At 41.4% G+C, this 15,150-nt stretch overlaps 1 protein-coding gene across 8 annotated transcripts in view; it reads left to right on the plus strand.

Moving 5' to 3' along the window:
- The window catches only part of mypn (myopalladin), a 309,016-nt gene that overhangs the window by 238,026 nt on the left and 55,840 nt on the right, over positions 1-15,150 (plus strand). For 6 of the 8 annotated variants that reach the window (XM_043712278.1, XM_043712277.1, XM_043712280.1 and 3 more), the window contains 3 exons: positions 4,977-5,633; positions 9,863-10,007; positions 10,766-10,864. In XM_043712278.1, the coding sequence (XP_043568213.1) occupies positions 4,977-5,633; positions 9,863-10,007; positions 10,766-10,864 (901 nt within the window). The remainder of the gene's footprint in view (positions 1-4,976; positions 5,634-9,862; positions 10,008-10,765; positions 10,865-15,150) is intronic. The other 2 variants (XM_043712281.1, XM_043712282.1) reach the window with 1 other exon arrangement.

Consider the following 15,150-nt stretch of genomic DNA (forward strand, 5'->3'; position numbering starts at 1 on the left):
CTGCGACAGACATATTGTTAATCAGTAAGAGAATTAAGATGCGGGAAGGTGGAATTGAGCATTATCAAATCAGCTGTGATCTCAGTGTAGGTGGAGCAGACTCACATGGGCCAAATGGTTTACTTCAGGTCTCACATCTTGTAGTCTCAAGAGTGATGTTGTACACAGCCGTATAAAGTTCTGCTGTTATTCCACAAGAGGGCTGGAGGTGAAATTTACATTGTTGCTTTATTCTATCTCCTAAAACATAATTAAGTATGAATTGAGGAATAAAAATGATAATTAGGTTCACAGGATGGCAATCAGTTAATTGGAAAAGTGATTTTTTTGAAAAACTTACTTAAAACCAGCTTTTGGAATCTTGGTAGAAAAATGAGAATAGAAATCAGGGAGTAATGACTGAAATATAAGCAAAGACATTGGTAGGTATTTTTAATCAATTTGTTCAGACAGATTATGAAACATCTCTAGAGCAGGTAGAACTTAGGCCACCTGGCTGAGAAGTAGAGACACTACCAATGCTCCACAAAACCCCTAAAAAGATATTGTAATCTTGACACTGTCCTCAAAATGAGAGTACTGAGTTTACAAGTTCAGTGTAATTTATGTGCTCTGCAGTGTTCTAATGGAATTCCAGTTGGAAACACGGTGTGGTCCATTTAGTTTAGTTTTCAATCTGTTGATTTGAGTCTGTATCATTGTGTATTGATTGAAGAGTAAATCATGGGCTAGTCCTTTCATTTAATATATTCAACATTATTCTGTTGAGGAATAACATAACAAAAGCATGGAGATAGTTTCTTTGCAGAACTTCTTCAATTTAATGACATTGGGGAAGGGAAGAGAAGAGATATCACCTGTTATCCACCACTGCTAAATCATCCATGTTTCCATTTTATAACGTTTTTACATACAGAGCCTGTTCAGGGTAGTACAACAACACCAAACACAAACAAAGACAGAAATTGCTGGAAAAGCTCAGCAGATCTGTCAGTATTTGTGGAGAGAAAACAAAGTTAACGTTTCAGGTTGAGTGACCCTTACTCAGAATAAGGACCAGATACATATTACGTTTCAAATGCGAAATGTTGTTTACAGATATTTTTGAATCAACCTATTCAGAGATGTTATTACATACCTTTAGAATGAGTGGGACTGGTACATGGGTCTCCTGGCCCACAGTACTGACACAGCCACTGCACCACATAATCAGGTGAGAATCGATATTTTATTTTCTAACTAACTTGTTCAGAGATGTTATTACACCCCTTTGGAGCAGGTGGGGTTTGAACATAGGCCTCCTGGTTCAGAGTGGATTCGAATAAGACACACATGTTTGAAAGTCTAGTTTTAATTGTTTAAATCCAATTGATGACTACCATCACTTACTCATGTTCTGAGAGATGATGACTTAGCACTCAAGTGCTGATTCGAAGCAATCCTTGCGGAATAAAAGCCTCATGGACCCATTTCTACTGATGGCATGGAGTGTTCTGACTGACGCACAGTGAACATTGTATGACTGCTGGGCACAAAGTTTGACGGTGCACAGATTCTTGAATGTATCAGTAAAGGTGAGAGGTTCTTACTCTGAGATGGTAAGAAGTTCCCTCAGCATTCAGCCTTCTCTTTTACAGTAGCTGATGCTGCTCTGCCTCACCCACGCTAATCCAACTTCACACCAAGGAAGATTCCTAACAAAATGTCTGTGACTAAGCACTCCCTTTTCGTTGGTGCTTTATTTCAGGTGTTGTAGCTCAGCAATCATTCATTCGTAGTGTTCTGACACCAAAGCTCTGACAGTGACTGTCAACTGCACATTCGTACAATATTATGTTGATTTTTTAAAACTTAAAGAAAAGTTGACTTTCTTTCACATTTAATTTCTCTTATAATTTTAATGAAATAGGTATCACTAATTGGTGTTTGTCACCATTTGTTACATTTATGAGAGTTATCGCTGCTAATGTGCATGGTCCTTGATGTCAGTCAGCATAGCCTACTCATTTTAAATGAGGTGCTCAGAAAATTTCCAGGGAAAATATTAATGGACTGTTTGTGATGTCTTTACAATCTGTCCCAGAAAGTCCTCTGGTGAGTATCAAAAGTCCGTTTCAGCACAGTAAATCTCAAGCAACAAATGAACATTAAAAGCTGAACACAGCCTTAATTAATGCTCAAAGCTCACAGCAGTGATATATTTATTCAGCTGGTTACTGTTAGGAGAGTGCACTAATGGTAAGACTAGCCACTAAACTGTATGCAGCCTCTTCACATGAGTGCTGGCAGAGAATTTAATTTACAGTCTGAATCTCAACAAAGCGGCTGACTGTGTCTCACTTCCTTGAAAAGGTCTAAACAGTGAGGTAAATGGGTCTTGAGTTGCATGGTTGTGTCATAGACTCTTTAATACCTGAAGTATATTGGAACCATTGGTTGACTTGCAGTTACAATGTCAGGGCTCTTTTGGCACACTGGTAGTGCCCCTATATCTGAGCTAGGAAGTCCAGGTTCAAGTCCTACCTGCCCTGGAAGTGTCATGTGTGAACAGGTTAATTAAATTTTGTTTTTTGTTTTAGCATTTTCGACGTTGTGATGGTTTAAGCTTGACTTCTATAGAAATTAGCCAGTTTTGAATTGGAACAACATTGCAACAAGTGTAAGCCATTCCACCCCTCAAGCCCATTCCACTACCATTCAATGAAATTGTGACTTCGCCTTTACAGTCACTTTTGCCTCATATCCCTTCGTACTTTTGCAAATCAATCAACTTTTTCTTTAAGGAGTTAGACTGCATATCAGCTTTGATTTCATTGAATGTCAGATCAAGCTTGTGAAGTGGAATAGGCAACTGTTGCTCTTTCCTGTGGTCCACTCAGATACCTTGCCTTTCAATAAACAAAACATTTCTGTATGCTTCACTATTCTTAAAAATTTCTGACATTGTCCACTTCTACAAGAGACCAACTATTTTCTTTGAACCCAACATCTAACCCTTTGATCCCCCACAGAGTACCTCAATGCCTCAGTATGAGTCATGCTCATGTCCCACTTTCCTGAATGCTTTCAATTTGTGACGTATGCATCAGCCTAGTACACTGCAAGAACCTTGTTAAATATATGACTGTCTAAGCTGTGAAGATCAGAAATAATCTTAGCAGCAATAAAAGAGTTTTAAAGTTGGAGACTGTGAACCCACGTTTTGATTTGTTTAGATAACAGGCAGTTGTGGTGACAGAATGACCACACCACTTGTTCGATGGCACCAGTAAGAGGCCCAAACAACTTTTGTGGTTATCGCTCATTATTGTGGGATGAACACTGGGCATAAATCCAAATCAAAAGTGGGGTATTAATGGGGAGAGGTGGGTGGATGGAAGAAGTAGAATTGGTGGATCAGCAGTAAATGGAAAGATTCTTGGGGGCTGGGTGTAGCACAGAAACCAGTGGGAGAGCTCCTATTGCCACATTTCTCAATGGCCCATGAACATGAAAGATCAGCTGGTCCGCGCTAACTTCATCTGGATGAATGGCACACCCTGTTGAATGGATCAAAAGAGTTGTATGTCAGTGTAGTATAGTTCAGTTTTGTGGGAGAGCATACTTATGTAATTCCTGAACTGTGCCAAAATTGCAGACATCAATGAGAATGTCATAACATAATAATACATAACCATGTTTTTGTTCCTAATCCAAAAACGGTGTTGGAAGTCATCCCAGGTAATCCTCAGGTGGTTTAGGGACAACTAATGAAGCATATTAGGTGTATAATTAAATATGAGATGTTGCTGTTTGGCTTACTGTTTAATAAGAAAGACTTGTATTATATAGCATGTTTCCAAACTGCAGGACCTCCTGCACTGTTAATATGGCTAATAAAATATTTCTGATTTGTAGTCACTGTTGTAATGTAGAACTTTCTCAAAAAAAACTTTGTAATTTGATATGTGGATCGAATACTAAGATAAATGTTTCTGTGTTGTCCAGTGCGTTAATTGGATCAAAAACTTGATTTATGTTAATTTAATTTTTAAATTAACCTGTTTGGAGATGTTACTACACATCTCTGAATCAGGTGGGACTTGAACCTGGACCTTCTGGCTCAGAGGTAGGGACACTACTGTTCGGCGGCACAGTGGCTTAGTGGTGAGCACTGCTGCCTCACAGCACCAGGGACACGGGTTCGATTCCAGCCTCGGGCGACTTGCTCTGTGGAGTTTGCACATTCTCCCTGTGTCTGCATGGGTTTTCTCCGGGTGTGCTGGTTTCCTCCCACATCACAAAGATGTGTAGTTAGGTAGATCGGCCAGACTAAATTGTCTATAATCTCCAAGGATGTGTAGGTTTTCTGGATTCACCATGATAGGTGTGGAATTATGGGGTAGGGTAGGGGGCTGGCTCTCAATGGGATGCTGTTCAGAAGGTCAGTGTAGACTTGATGGGATGAATGGCCTAATTCCACACTGTAGGCATTCTATGATTGCATCAGAAGAGCCCTTCAAGATTTGTTAATTTTTTTTGTCTTACTCTTTTCTATCCAGAAGTGTTCTGACTCACAACTGAACAGTTTCCTTTTCCCATCATTAAAGCACCCCATTTCCAAATTAATTAATTTACATGCAAAGCCCGTCAAGGACAACACAGACCGCCAATGAGGAGAAAGAGGCAGAGAAAGAGGGAAATATTTGTATTAACTTTATATTCTTCGTGCTTATACTCTTCAGCAATAAGAGTGCAATTTTAGACAGAATTTAACTCACAGCTCTGATCCTGTTACCTGGGAACAGTCATTGTCATTAAAACAAGGACTTTTATAGCAGCACTGGGATGGAGCATTTCATCGTTGGAGAGGGGCTGCGTGACATTGTGTTGTTTTCTTCAGAGTAGGAGATTTGTGTTAAATCTGCATATCTGTGCCAGCTGTTTGTACTTGGATTTAACTCATTGCCTTGTTCTTTCTCTTGTTCTTTGTGCAGTGATCCTGTCCATTTGCAACAGCTACACAGCCAGGTCCTACAAGAACAACAAGAAGCAATCCTACAACAATCTGCGCAGCAGTCCTCTTCTATGTCTTCCTCAGTGCCAACTGCATTTCAATCTACCATGAATCTTGTCAGTTCTACTCCTCAATCATCCGTGCAATCAAGCCCATCTAGCAGGTCACCAACTCTGAAAAACAACCAGCCCCAGTCATTCAATTATACTCGGCCAAAGCAGTTTGTTGCCACTCAGAGTTTTATGCCAGCTGCTGTCCGAAGTCATTCCCCCTCACTTTCTCCTCTGCCCATGCTGAATAGGGTATCTGAAAGAAAGCAGTATAGTGAAGAGAATTACTTCGGATTTCCACTCACAGCAGCATTTCAGAATCCTGATAAATATCCTGGTCCGAGTTTGTCATCCCCACTCTCACACAGTTTCTCCATCAAGAGTGCTACAGGACAAGCCACTTCTTCTCCAGTTCTTTCTCTGCCAACTTCTCAATCTCGGATTGTATCACCAACTTCAATTAATGCTGGCAACTCCTGCCCAAGTCCAGTTCAGAATCCTGTGGCTTTCCTCAGCTCTGTACTACCATCATTGCCCTCTGCACCATCTACCAATGCTATGGGTCTTCCCAAGAGTGCTCCAGCAATGTAAGTGTCAGTTACAAAAATGTATTACAACTGTGTGATTCAGTGTGGGAAGATTGGGAATTGGGACATGAAAGCTTGTTCCTCTAAACTACTATGTAAGGGAATTGTGAGGCTAGATTCTCCATCTGTCAGTCTGCTTTAATTGAATTTGATTGAGCATGTGTTCTGTTGTTCTCTTGTGTACCCCCTTCTCAATCATGGAGTCCATATGATCATAGAATGATCACAGCATCGGAAGATCATTTGGTGTTTTCTGCTTGGGACAGCTCTCTGACAGCTAGAATGCTAATCAGTCCTACTCTATAACCTTCTCTCCATGATCTTATACATTTATTGCTGTCTAATAGTCATAGAGTCACACAGCATGGAAACAGACCCTTCGGCCCAGACCCTTGTCCATGCTGACCAGGCTTCCTAAACTGAAGTAGTCCCATTTGCCTGGGCGTGGACCATATCCCTCTAAACCTTTCTTACCTATGTACCTGTCCAAGTGTACTTTAAATGTTGAAATTGTACCAGCCTCCATTACTTCCTCTGGCAGCTCATTCCATGTACATGTCATCCTCTGTGTGAAAAAGTTGCCCCTTCGGTCCCTTTGAAATCTTTCTCCTCTCACCTTAAACCTGTGCCCTTGAGTTTTAGACTCCCCCACCCTGGGGAAAAGACCTTGCCTAATAACTATCCGGTTTGGTTTTGAGAATTGAATCTGCCTGCTCCATGTGTGCAAGCAATGCATTCCGGATCCTAAACATTTGTGGCTTCAAAAAGCTCTTCCTCATGTTTCCTCAGGTTCTTTTGCCAATTATCTTAAACTTGTACACTGTATTCCTTGGGACCTTTATCTATGTTGGAACAGTTTCTCCCTGTCTGTTCGGCATGCTCTGTTCCTCAGGCCCTCTGCCTATATAAGAAAGTTTCTCCCTGTCTATTCCTGTCCTTTTACTGTTTTTCCTGTCTGACTATGGTTCCGTTTCTGTTTGGAAGCAGAATATTAGACCCCACTTCTGGCTAATTACTGCTTGTTTCAGACAGATGATCTCACTTTGAGGGAGCCCAGCATTGTCTCAATTGTGGGGTATGTGGAGGTTAACTTGTCTCCATGTGAGGACAGAATAGGAATGGGCAATGTTTTTGTGGACAGCCTCAACAAGTAAAAATTCAATGAAAATAGGCTCCATCCTGAATTCCTGTACTCCTCACAAACACACCCAGTTTTGTCTCTATCAACACCAAGATTATTAGATCATCAATCTCACTGTAGATCCGAAAAGAATTTCCGAATGTCAAAATGCCACACTTTCCCAGCTGAATGCATCCATTTCTAATAGTTACTGCATTACCTTATAGATAGTTTTCTCCTGTTACTTTAATGAAGCGAAGCCACAAACTTAAGAAAAATACAACCTTCAGCAACATGATTAACTGATTTTATTCTGATAAAAATTTATCTGTGAAACAAATAACTTGCTCGAGAACAAAGACTTTGCTTAATGGTAACTGAAAAGTCAGTATCAAGAAGCTGGTATGTGACGAGATGTGAGTGTTCAAATTGGAATAATTGTGCAACTTTGTCTCCATTTGTTAGCACTGTGCAAAATGAAACAGACTTCAAAAAGATCTAGCAATTCGATAATCACCCATCCGTGGTGTGTTGAGGGACATCAGCAGAATTGTATTTCAGCACAATCTGCAACATTATGGCCCACCATTTCCCTCACTCGACCATTACCATCAAGCCCAAGGATTATCCCTAGCTCAATGAGAGTGCAGAAAAGCATGCCAGGGCAGCACCAGGCATAATTAAAAATAAGGTGTCAGACTGGTAAAGCTACAAAACAGAGATTCTTGCATGCCAACCAGAATAAGCAGCATGTGATAGAGAGAGCGAAGTGACTCCACAACCACTTGTGAATGAGAAACTCAGTGCTGTTTCAAAAATACAGGAGTTAAGTGGCAATCCAGCAGTCATGGACTGGTAGATCAGCCAATGAATTCTCTGCATCCAGTATCAGCCATTACTATGGGCTTTCAGAACAAGATTGTGCACCTTTGCTGACTATGGGCTGTTTTATGAGGCATGTTATAATGCCAAACTGGATCACCAAATTTATAATTATAATCCAGTTAGGGACCAATACCGTTACATTGTCAAAGTTAATAAGAGGTGAGACAAAATAGAGGATAAAGCCATAATATTCCATGGTTTTGAACAATCACATTTCCTTACTGTACAAGTTAGATCAGTAATACAGTCTTCATTACACAGATAACTCACTTCTAACACCCAGAATTAACGTGCGTTAAACATGAATAATATATTGTGATCAAACACCCATTGCTCATGTCAAATAGGGAATGTAATCAGGACAAATCCCTTGCAGTAGTTGCCAAATGTTAAGGACACTATGGGTCATCAAATCTTCACAAGGGATTGAACTTTTTAACTTTTAGAAATCTGGTCTTGAAACCTCTCCCTCCCCCCAACCACCCCCCAACTTCAACAGACTCTCTGTCAAAGCCTTCCTCAGTGACTGCTACTGTTCTGATTGATCACCGTCCTGTCCTGAGTCCACGATCCCCTGACCTAAGGCTACATTCCATGTACTTCTCAGACACTGAAGCTGTACAAATGGATAATATCCAAGCTTGGGTTGACAAGTGACAAGTAACATTCATGCCAAACAAAATGCCAGGCAATCACCATCCCCAGCAAAAGACAATCTAACCACTGCCCCTTGACATTACAATCACTGAAAAAATCATTATCAACATCTTGGGGATTGCCATGAACCAGAAACTCAACTGCACTTACCATATAAGTACAGAGGCTACAACATCAGGTCAGAGACTGGGAATACTGCGGTGAGTAACTCACCTCCTGACTCCCCTAAATCTGCAAGGCACAAGTCAGAAGTGTGATGGAATGCTCCCCACTTGCCTGGATGGGTGCAGCTCAAACAACACTCAGGAAGCTTGACACCATCCAGGACAAAGCAGCTCACATGATTGGCACCACACCCACAAACATCCACTTCCTCCATCACCGATGCTTAATAGCAGCAGTGTGTACTATTTACAAGATGGACTGCAGAAATTCACCAAAGATCCTCAGGCAGCACCTTTCAACCCATGACCACTTCCATTTAGAAGGACAAGGGCAACTGATGCTTGGGAACACCACTGCCTGCAAGTTTCCCTCCAAGACACTTATCTTCCTGCTTGGAAACATATTGCTGTTCCTTCAGTGTCGCTGGATCAACATCAAAATCCTGGAATTCCCTGCTTAGCAGTGTTGTGTGTCAATCCAAAGCACCTAGACTGCAGCAGTTCAAGAAGGCAGCCCACCCTCACCTTCTTAAAGGCAACTAGGGACAGGCAATAAATGCTGGCCCAACCAGCAGTGTTCACCCATGAGAGAAATTGTAAAAAATTATTCTTTGGCACAACTGCGACTTTTGCTGACAACGAGTTTCATCTGCCTTTAGATTTTCCTTAGGCTCGAAGCAAATACTGCTTTTAACACAGATACACACAGGCTCATCCTCACTGTTGAAGCTATACTGACCTATTAGCGGCACTTGGCTTGTTTTGAACACCACAACTTCCAGGACTTTTCCAAAGCCCTGACTGAGAAACATAGCTATCCAATAAATCCGAGAATTTGATGTACCTTATAGCAACAGTGATACGTCCATCTGTTCTTGGAAACTGACTTACTGTTCCATATATAGACATCATGTAAATCAGTTGTCTTCCTTGTAATTAAAATTAGGACTCCTAACATGGAATCTATTTTCTCTCTGTCTCTGTCAACTCACTGACATTTTTAACCCTGTCTACTTTTGTACTCAAGTTAGTGACCCATCAAACTTTCCTGAGTCAACAAATGAAAGTCCCTCCGCTGTTGCTGGGCAGAATTGAACGTTGCCATCTTGCAACTGCTTGTTCAGAAAATGTCACCAGTCACAGCTGTTGTCTTGCTCAGTACAAAAGAAAATGAATATAACCAAATAATTTCATCATGTGTGGAATATCATAGACTGAAGCTGACCCAAAATAATTTCACATGGGTTCTAACAGTTAATCCAGTAGCAACATGTTAACCAACTGCATCGTCTTGTTGTTAATGGGTACTAAATTACTACTTTATCTTGAATCTATTATATTTGTTTTATTCATTACATGTGTGCAAATGTTATAAAGTGACAGTTTTTTGTTTAATAATGCAGCCCTCCACAAGGTATCTTAAAGAAGGTGCCCAAATCGCCACGAACATCCATAGATGATGAAATACGGGATAGCAAGGATGCTGTAATACACGACTTAGACAGGAAGTTACGCTTCAAAGATGATGTTTCCCAAACTGGGCAGCAGGTAAGAGCTTTCTACACAAAGGGGATCAAACAATTTTCTTACTGAAAATAGATTTCTAATTCCATCTTCAGCGATATTTTGTTAGATGTTTTTATGTGACAGGAATAATGTTCCAACTCCTTTAAAGTGCAACAACACTCAGTTGCCCTGGATATATTTATAAATATACATAATTCCTTTGCACCCCTAGCTATAATTGTAAAATGTGATGATGTGTCCTTTGATTTTAATAAGCGTTATGAAGATAAATTCAGGGATGCTGCATTCCTAAATGAGAATCTTGCTCAGTAGTAGTTTGAACCCCATGGAGTTATTTGGCATATTCAGTTTTCACAACCGCAACAAACAAGTCTCAGTTGAGAAATTCAGCATCAATAAATTTCCTCAAAGGATCTACGAAGTCATGCTATAGTCAGCTACAACAAGCCCACTGCCAGCTAATAGCTACAGCAGAGGTTTGCTCTGTTTGTAATGGTCACTTTAGAGAATCATCATAACAAGATATTAAGACGCTACAATTCCCTTCCTTAAAGCACTGTGAATTTATATACCCACATGTGTTGCACCAGTGCAGAAGCAATTTAGAACCACCTTCTTAAGGACAGTTTAGAGATGGGTGGGAAATATTGACAGTGTCACATTTCATTAACAAATAATAAAAGTATACAAGCACCCAGGATGTGAAAATGATAGTTAATTCATTCTGTTGAGGTGTTCTGCTTATTGTTGTAATGCCGTTGTCTATCATCCTTCCATAGACAATAATTTATAAAGATAAAATGGCCTGCAGATTTCTTGGACAAAACTCTCCTTCAAACTTTAATTTTGATGAGGTAGAGGATATTGCATCAGCACAGGTACAACAGTATTTGTTTTCAATTTGCTGATCATCTGAAACAGTTCCATATGAAAGTATGCAGTTGCTGCAATTAATATTTAACAAGTTATCAGCAAACTAATTATCTGTAATTACATGTATTAAAATATTTAACATCTATTAGTTGTATACATATCTAATTTGCACCATATGAAATGAAGCTCCTTTAATACATTATACTCACTATGTAGTGTGCACAGAGATTGCAAGGTACAAATACCTGCTGTTTGTATGAAACTTAGCCATTAACATGTTGCCAGTTTCACAGAAACTTCTAATCTTCTGGGTGAAGTTGGAGTCTTCTCATATAACAGTCTGACTTTGGTGGTTCTACTCAAAACTTGTCTCTGAACCTTTTTATTAAAAAGTATTATGTATCGTAAATATATTTATCTGTCACATTCATCACATCGCTCAAGTGATGATAGGTTCTAACTGGATCAGTTCAGATGCATCTAGGCACTGTATTTGGTTGTTAATCTGAAATATAACATAAAGGATGTTTGATGTAATGCTATCAAATAATAGCCATGTATTTATCTGTCTAAAAAATGAATTAATCCAAGCCTTTCATCAACTCATCAAGACATCTGTAGAATCCATCCATCTAAGCCCCATACTTCAAATTCATGTATTTATGGAAGGCAGCATTCAATCTTTGATCTATCTGTTCAAACCTTTCATCCTAGATACTCTTCAAGTCCATCTATTTACCCAATCTATCTAATTTGTACATCTATCCTTCCAGTCCACCCAATGTCCATCAATTCAGTCCACCCAGCCCTTCAACTCTGCAAGTGAGCCATGCATCTTTCTGTCTAATCTATCTACCCAGTCCATGTAACAAATTGATCCTTCCATACCAGCCCCCTGAACTCTATCACTCGCTAATCTGTTCATCTGATCCCATCACCCATCCAGTCCATCCATTCTCGTTATTTTTCCATCTAATATATCCATCCAATCCATGCATCAATCCAGTTATCCAGCCATTCACAGTCTACTTAATGTATCAGATTACCCATTTAACTAATCTATCCAGCTATACACCCTTTTTGGGGGAAGGCGATAGCCTAATGGTATTATTATCATTGAACTAGTAATCCAAAGCCACAGGTAATGTTCTGGAGACCTGAGATGAAATCCAGCCTTGGCAGATGGTGGAATTTCATTCAATAAAAATCTAGAATTGCAAGTGTAATGATGACTGTGAAAGCTTTGGTAATTATTAGAAAAAAAATCCAGTTTACTGATGTCCTTTAGAGAAGGAAATGGCTGTCCTTATCTGCTCAGGCCTCCATGTAACTCCAGACCCACTACAATATGGTTGATTTTTAACTGCTCACTGAAATGGCCTAACAAGCCACAATTGCAGGAACATCTCAAAACAAGCCCAGCAGAGGTGGCAGCACAATGGTATGCAGTTAGAAGGGAGTTGCTCTGGGAGTCCTCAACATTGAATCCAACAGAGACCATGCAGTCCTATAGGACTAGGTCAAGCATGGGCAAGGAAACCTTCTACTGAGTACCACGCACTGTTCTCCTTGTTGAACAACACTTGGAGGAAGTACTGAGGGTGCATATACACCCTGGGTGGGGATTTCAATGGCCACCACAAAGAGTGTCTCAGCAACAACACGAGTTGATCGAGCTGATTGCCTCCTAAAGAACATAGCTGCTTGACTGGGTCTGCAGCAAGTGGTGAGGACACCAACACGAGGGAAAAATATACTTGACCTCATCCTCAACAAACCACCTGCCATAGATGCCTCTGTCCATGTCAGTGCCAACAGGTGTAACCACCACACAGTCCTTATGAAGGTAAAGTCCAATCTTCATATTGATATTATCTGCCATTGTGTTCAGTGGCACTCTCACCATGCTAAATGGGATAGACTTTGAACAGAACTGGAGACTCAGTACTGGGCATCCATGACATGCTGTGGGCCATCAGCACCAACAGAATTGTACTCCAGCACAATCTATATAACCTGGCATGTCTCCCACTCTATCAATACCATCAACCCTGACTCAATGTAGAGTGCAGGGAGAAAGTGAGAACTGCAGATGCTGGAGATCAGAGCTTAAAAATGTGTTGTGCTTTTCCAGTAACTCAATGTAGAGTACAGGAAGGCATTCCAGGAGCTGCAGCAGGCACACCTGAAAATGAGGCATCAACCTGGTGAAGCTATACAACAGGTTGTATGCTAAACAGCATTAGCAGCAAGTTATATACAGCGCTAAGTGATCACAACCAATGGATCAGATCTGTCGCAATTCTGTCACAGCTAGTTGTGAATGGTGGTGAACAAATAAACAACTCACTGGAGGAGGCGGCTCCACAAATATCCCCATCCTCATTGATGGAAGAGCCCAACACATCAGTGCAAAAGATAATGCATTTTTAAACAATCTACAGCCAGATAGTTCCATCAGAGTGGATGACCCATCTCTGCCTCCTCCAGTGATCCCCAGCATCACAGACACCAGTATTCAGCCAATTTGATTCATTCTGAGGCACAGAATACTGCAAAGGCTTTGGGCCCTGACAATATTCTGGTAGAAATACTGATGACTTGCACTCCAGAACTTGGCATACCCCTAGGCAATACATTTACAACACTGGAATCTACCTGACAACATGAAAAATTGCCCAGCTATGTCCTGTGATCAAAGATCAAGAGAAATCCAACCTGGGTAATGACCCCCCCGCCCTTCCCCACCCCACACCCACCACCACCACCAGTCTAATCTTGAACAAGAGTACAGTAGTGAAAGGTGTTATCATCAGTACTATCAAGCAACACGGCTCCACAATGACCTGCTCAGTGATGCCAGGTTTGACTTCTGCCAGGGCTACCCAACTCCTGACCTTTGTTCAAACATGGACAAAAGAGTGGAATTCCAAGGGTGAGAATGACACCCTTGATATCAAGGCTCTATTTGACCAAGTGTGGCATCAAGGAGGCCTGGCAACACTGGAGTCAATGGCAATCAGATGGAAATCATACCTGGCATATAGGAAAATTATTGTGGTTGTTGTAGGTCAGTCAGCTCCAGGATATCTCTGCAGGGGTTCCTCAGGATAATGTCTTAGACCCAGCCATTAATGTTCTTCCCTCCATCATAAGGTCAGAAGTCGGGATGTTTACTGATGATTGCACAATGTTCTGATCATTTGAGACTCCTCAGATACTGATGCAGTCCATGTTTAAATGCAAAAAGCTGTGCACAATATACAGGCTCAGGCCAAGACTTAATATTTGTGCTGCACAAATGACAGGCAATGACCATCTCCAACAAGAGACAATTTAACCATCACCTCTTGACATTCAATAGCATTACCATCACTGAATCACTGAAAGGGCTTTTGCCCAAAACGTCGATTTTCCTGCTTCTCAGATGCTGCCTGACCTGCTGTGCTTTTCCAGCATCACATTCTCAACGCCATCCAGGACAAAGCAGCCCACTTGATCGGCAGTTCCACTCCCTCACTGATGCTCACTAACTGCTGTGATCGCTAACTACAAGGTGCACTGTAGAAGTTCACCAAGTTTCCTTAATCTTTAGACAGTGCCTTCCAAAACCTTGACCACTTCCACCGTGAAGGACAAGGGCAGCAGATACATGGGGACACCATCACTTTCAAGTTCCCCTCCAAACCACTCACCATCCTGACTTGGAAATAACATTGTTCTTTCATTGTTGCTGAGACAAAATTCTGGAATTCCCTCCTTGATGGCATTGTGAGTCTTCCAACAGCACATAGACTGCAACGGTTCAAGAAGGCAGCTCACCACCACCTTCTCAATGGCAACGAGAGACAGGCAATAAATGTGGCTGGAAAGGCACAGCAGGTCAGGCAGCATCAAAGGAGAAGAAGAATCGACGTTTCGGGCATAAGCCCTTCTTCAGGAATGAGGAGGGTGTGCCAAGCAGGCTAAGATAAAAGGTAGGGAGGAGGGACTTTGGGAAGGGGCAATGGGAATGCGATAGGTGGAAGGAGCTTAAGGTGAGGGTGATAGGCCGGAGTGGGGGTGGGGGCGGAGAGGTCGGGAAGAAGGTTGCAGGTCAAGAAGGCGGTGCTGAGTCTGAGGGTTGGGATTGAGAAAAGGTGGGGGGAGGGGAAATGAGGAAGCTGGAGAAATCTGCATTCATCCCTTGTATTTGGAGGGTTCCTAGGCGGAAGATGAGGCGCTCTTCCTCCAGGCGTCGTGTTGCCATGGTCTGGCGATGGAGGAGGCCAAGGACCTGCATGACCTTGGC

The sequence above is a fragment of the Chiloscyllium plagiosum genome, chromosome 22, assembly GCF_004010195.1.
Source record: "Chiloscyllium plagiosum isolate BGI_BamShark_2017 chromosome 22, ASM401019v2, whole genome shotgun sequence".
In the NCBI taxonomy this organism is placed as follows: domain Eukaryota; kingdom Metazoa; phylum Chordata; class Chondrichthyes; order Orectolobiformes; family Hemiscylliidae; genus Chiloscyllium; species Chiloscyllium plagiosum.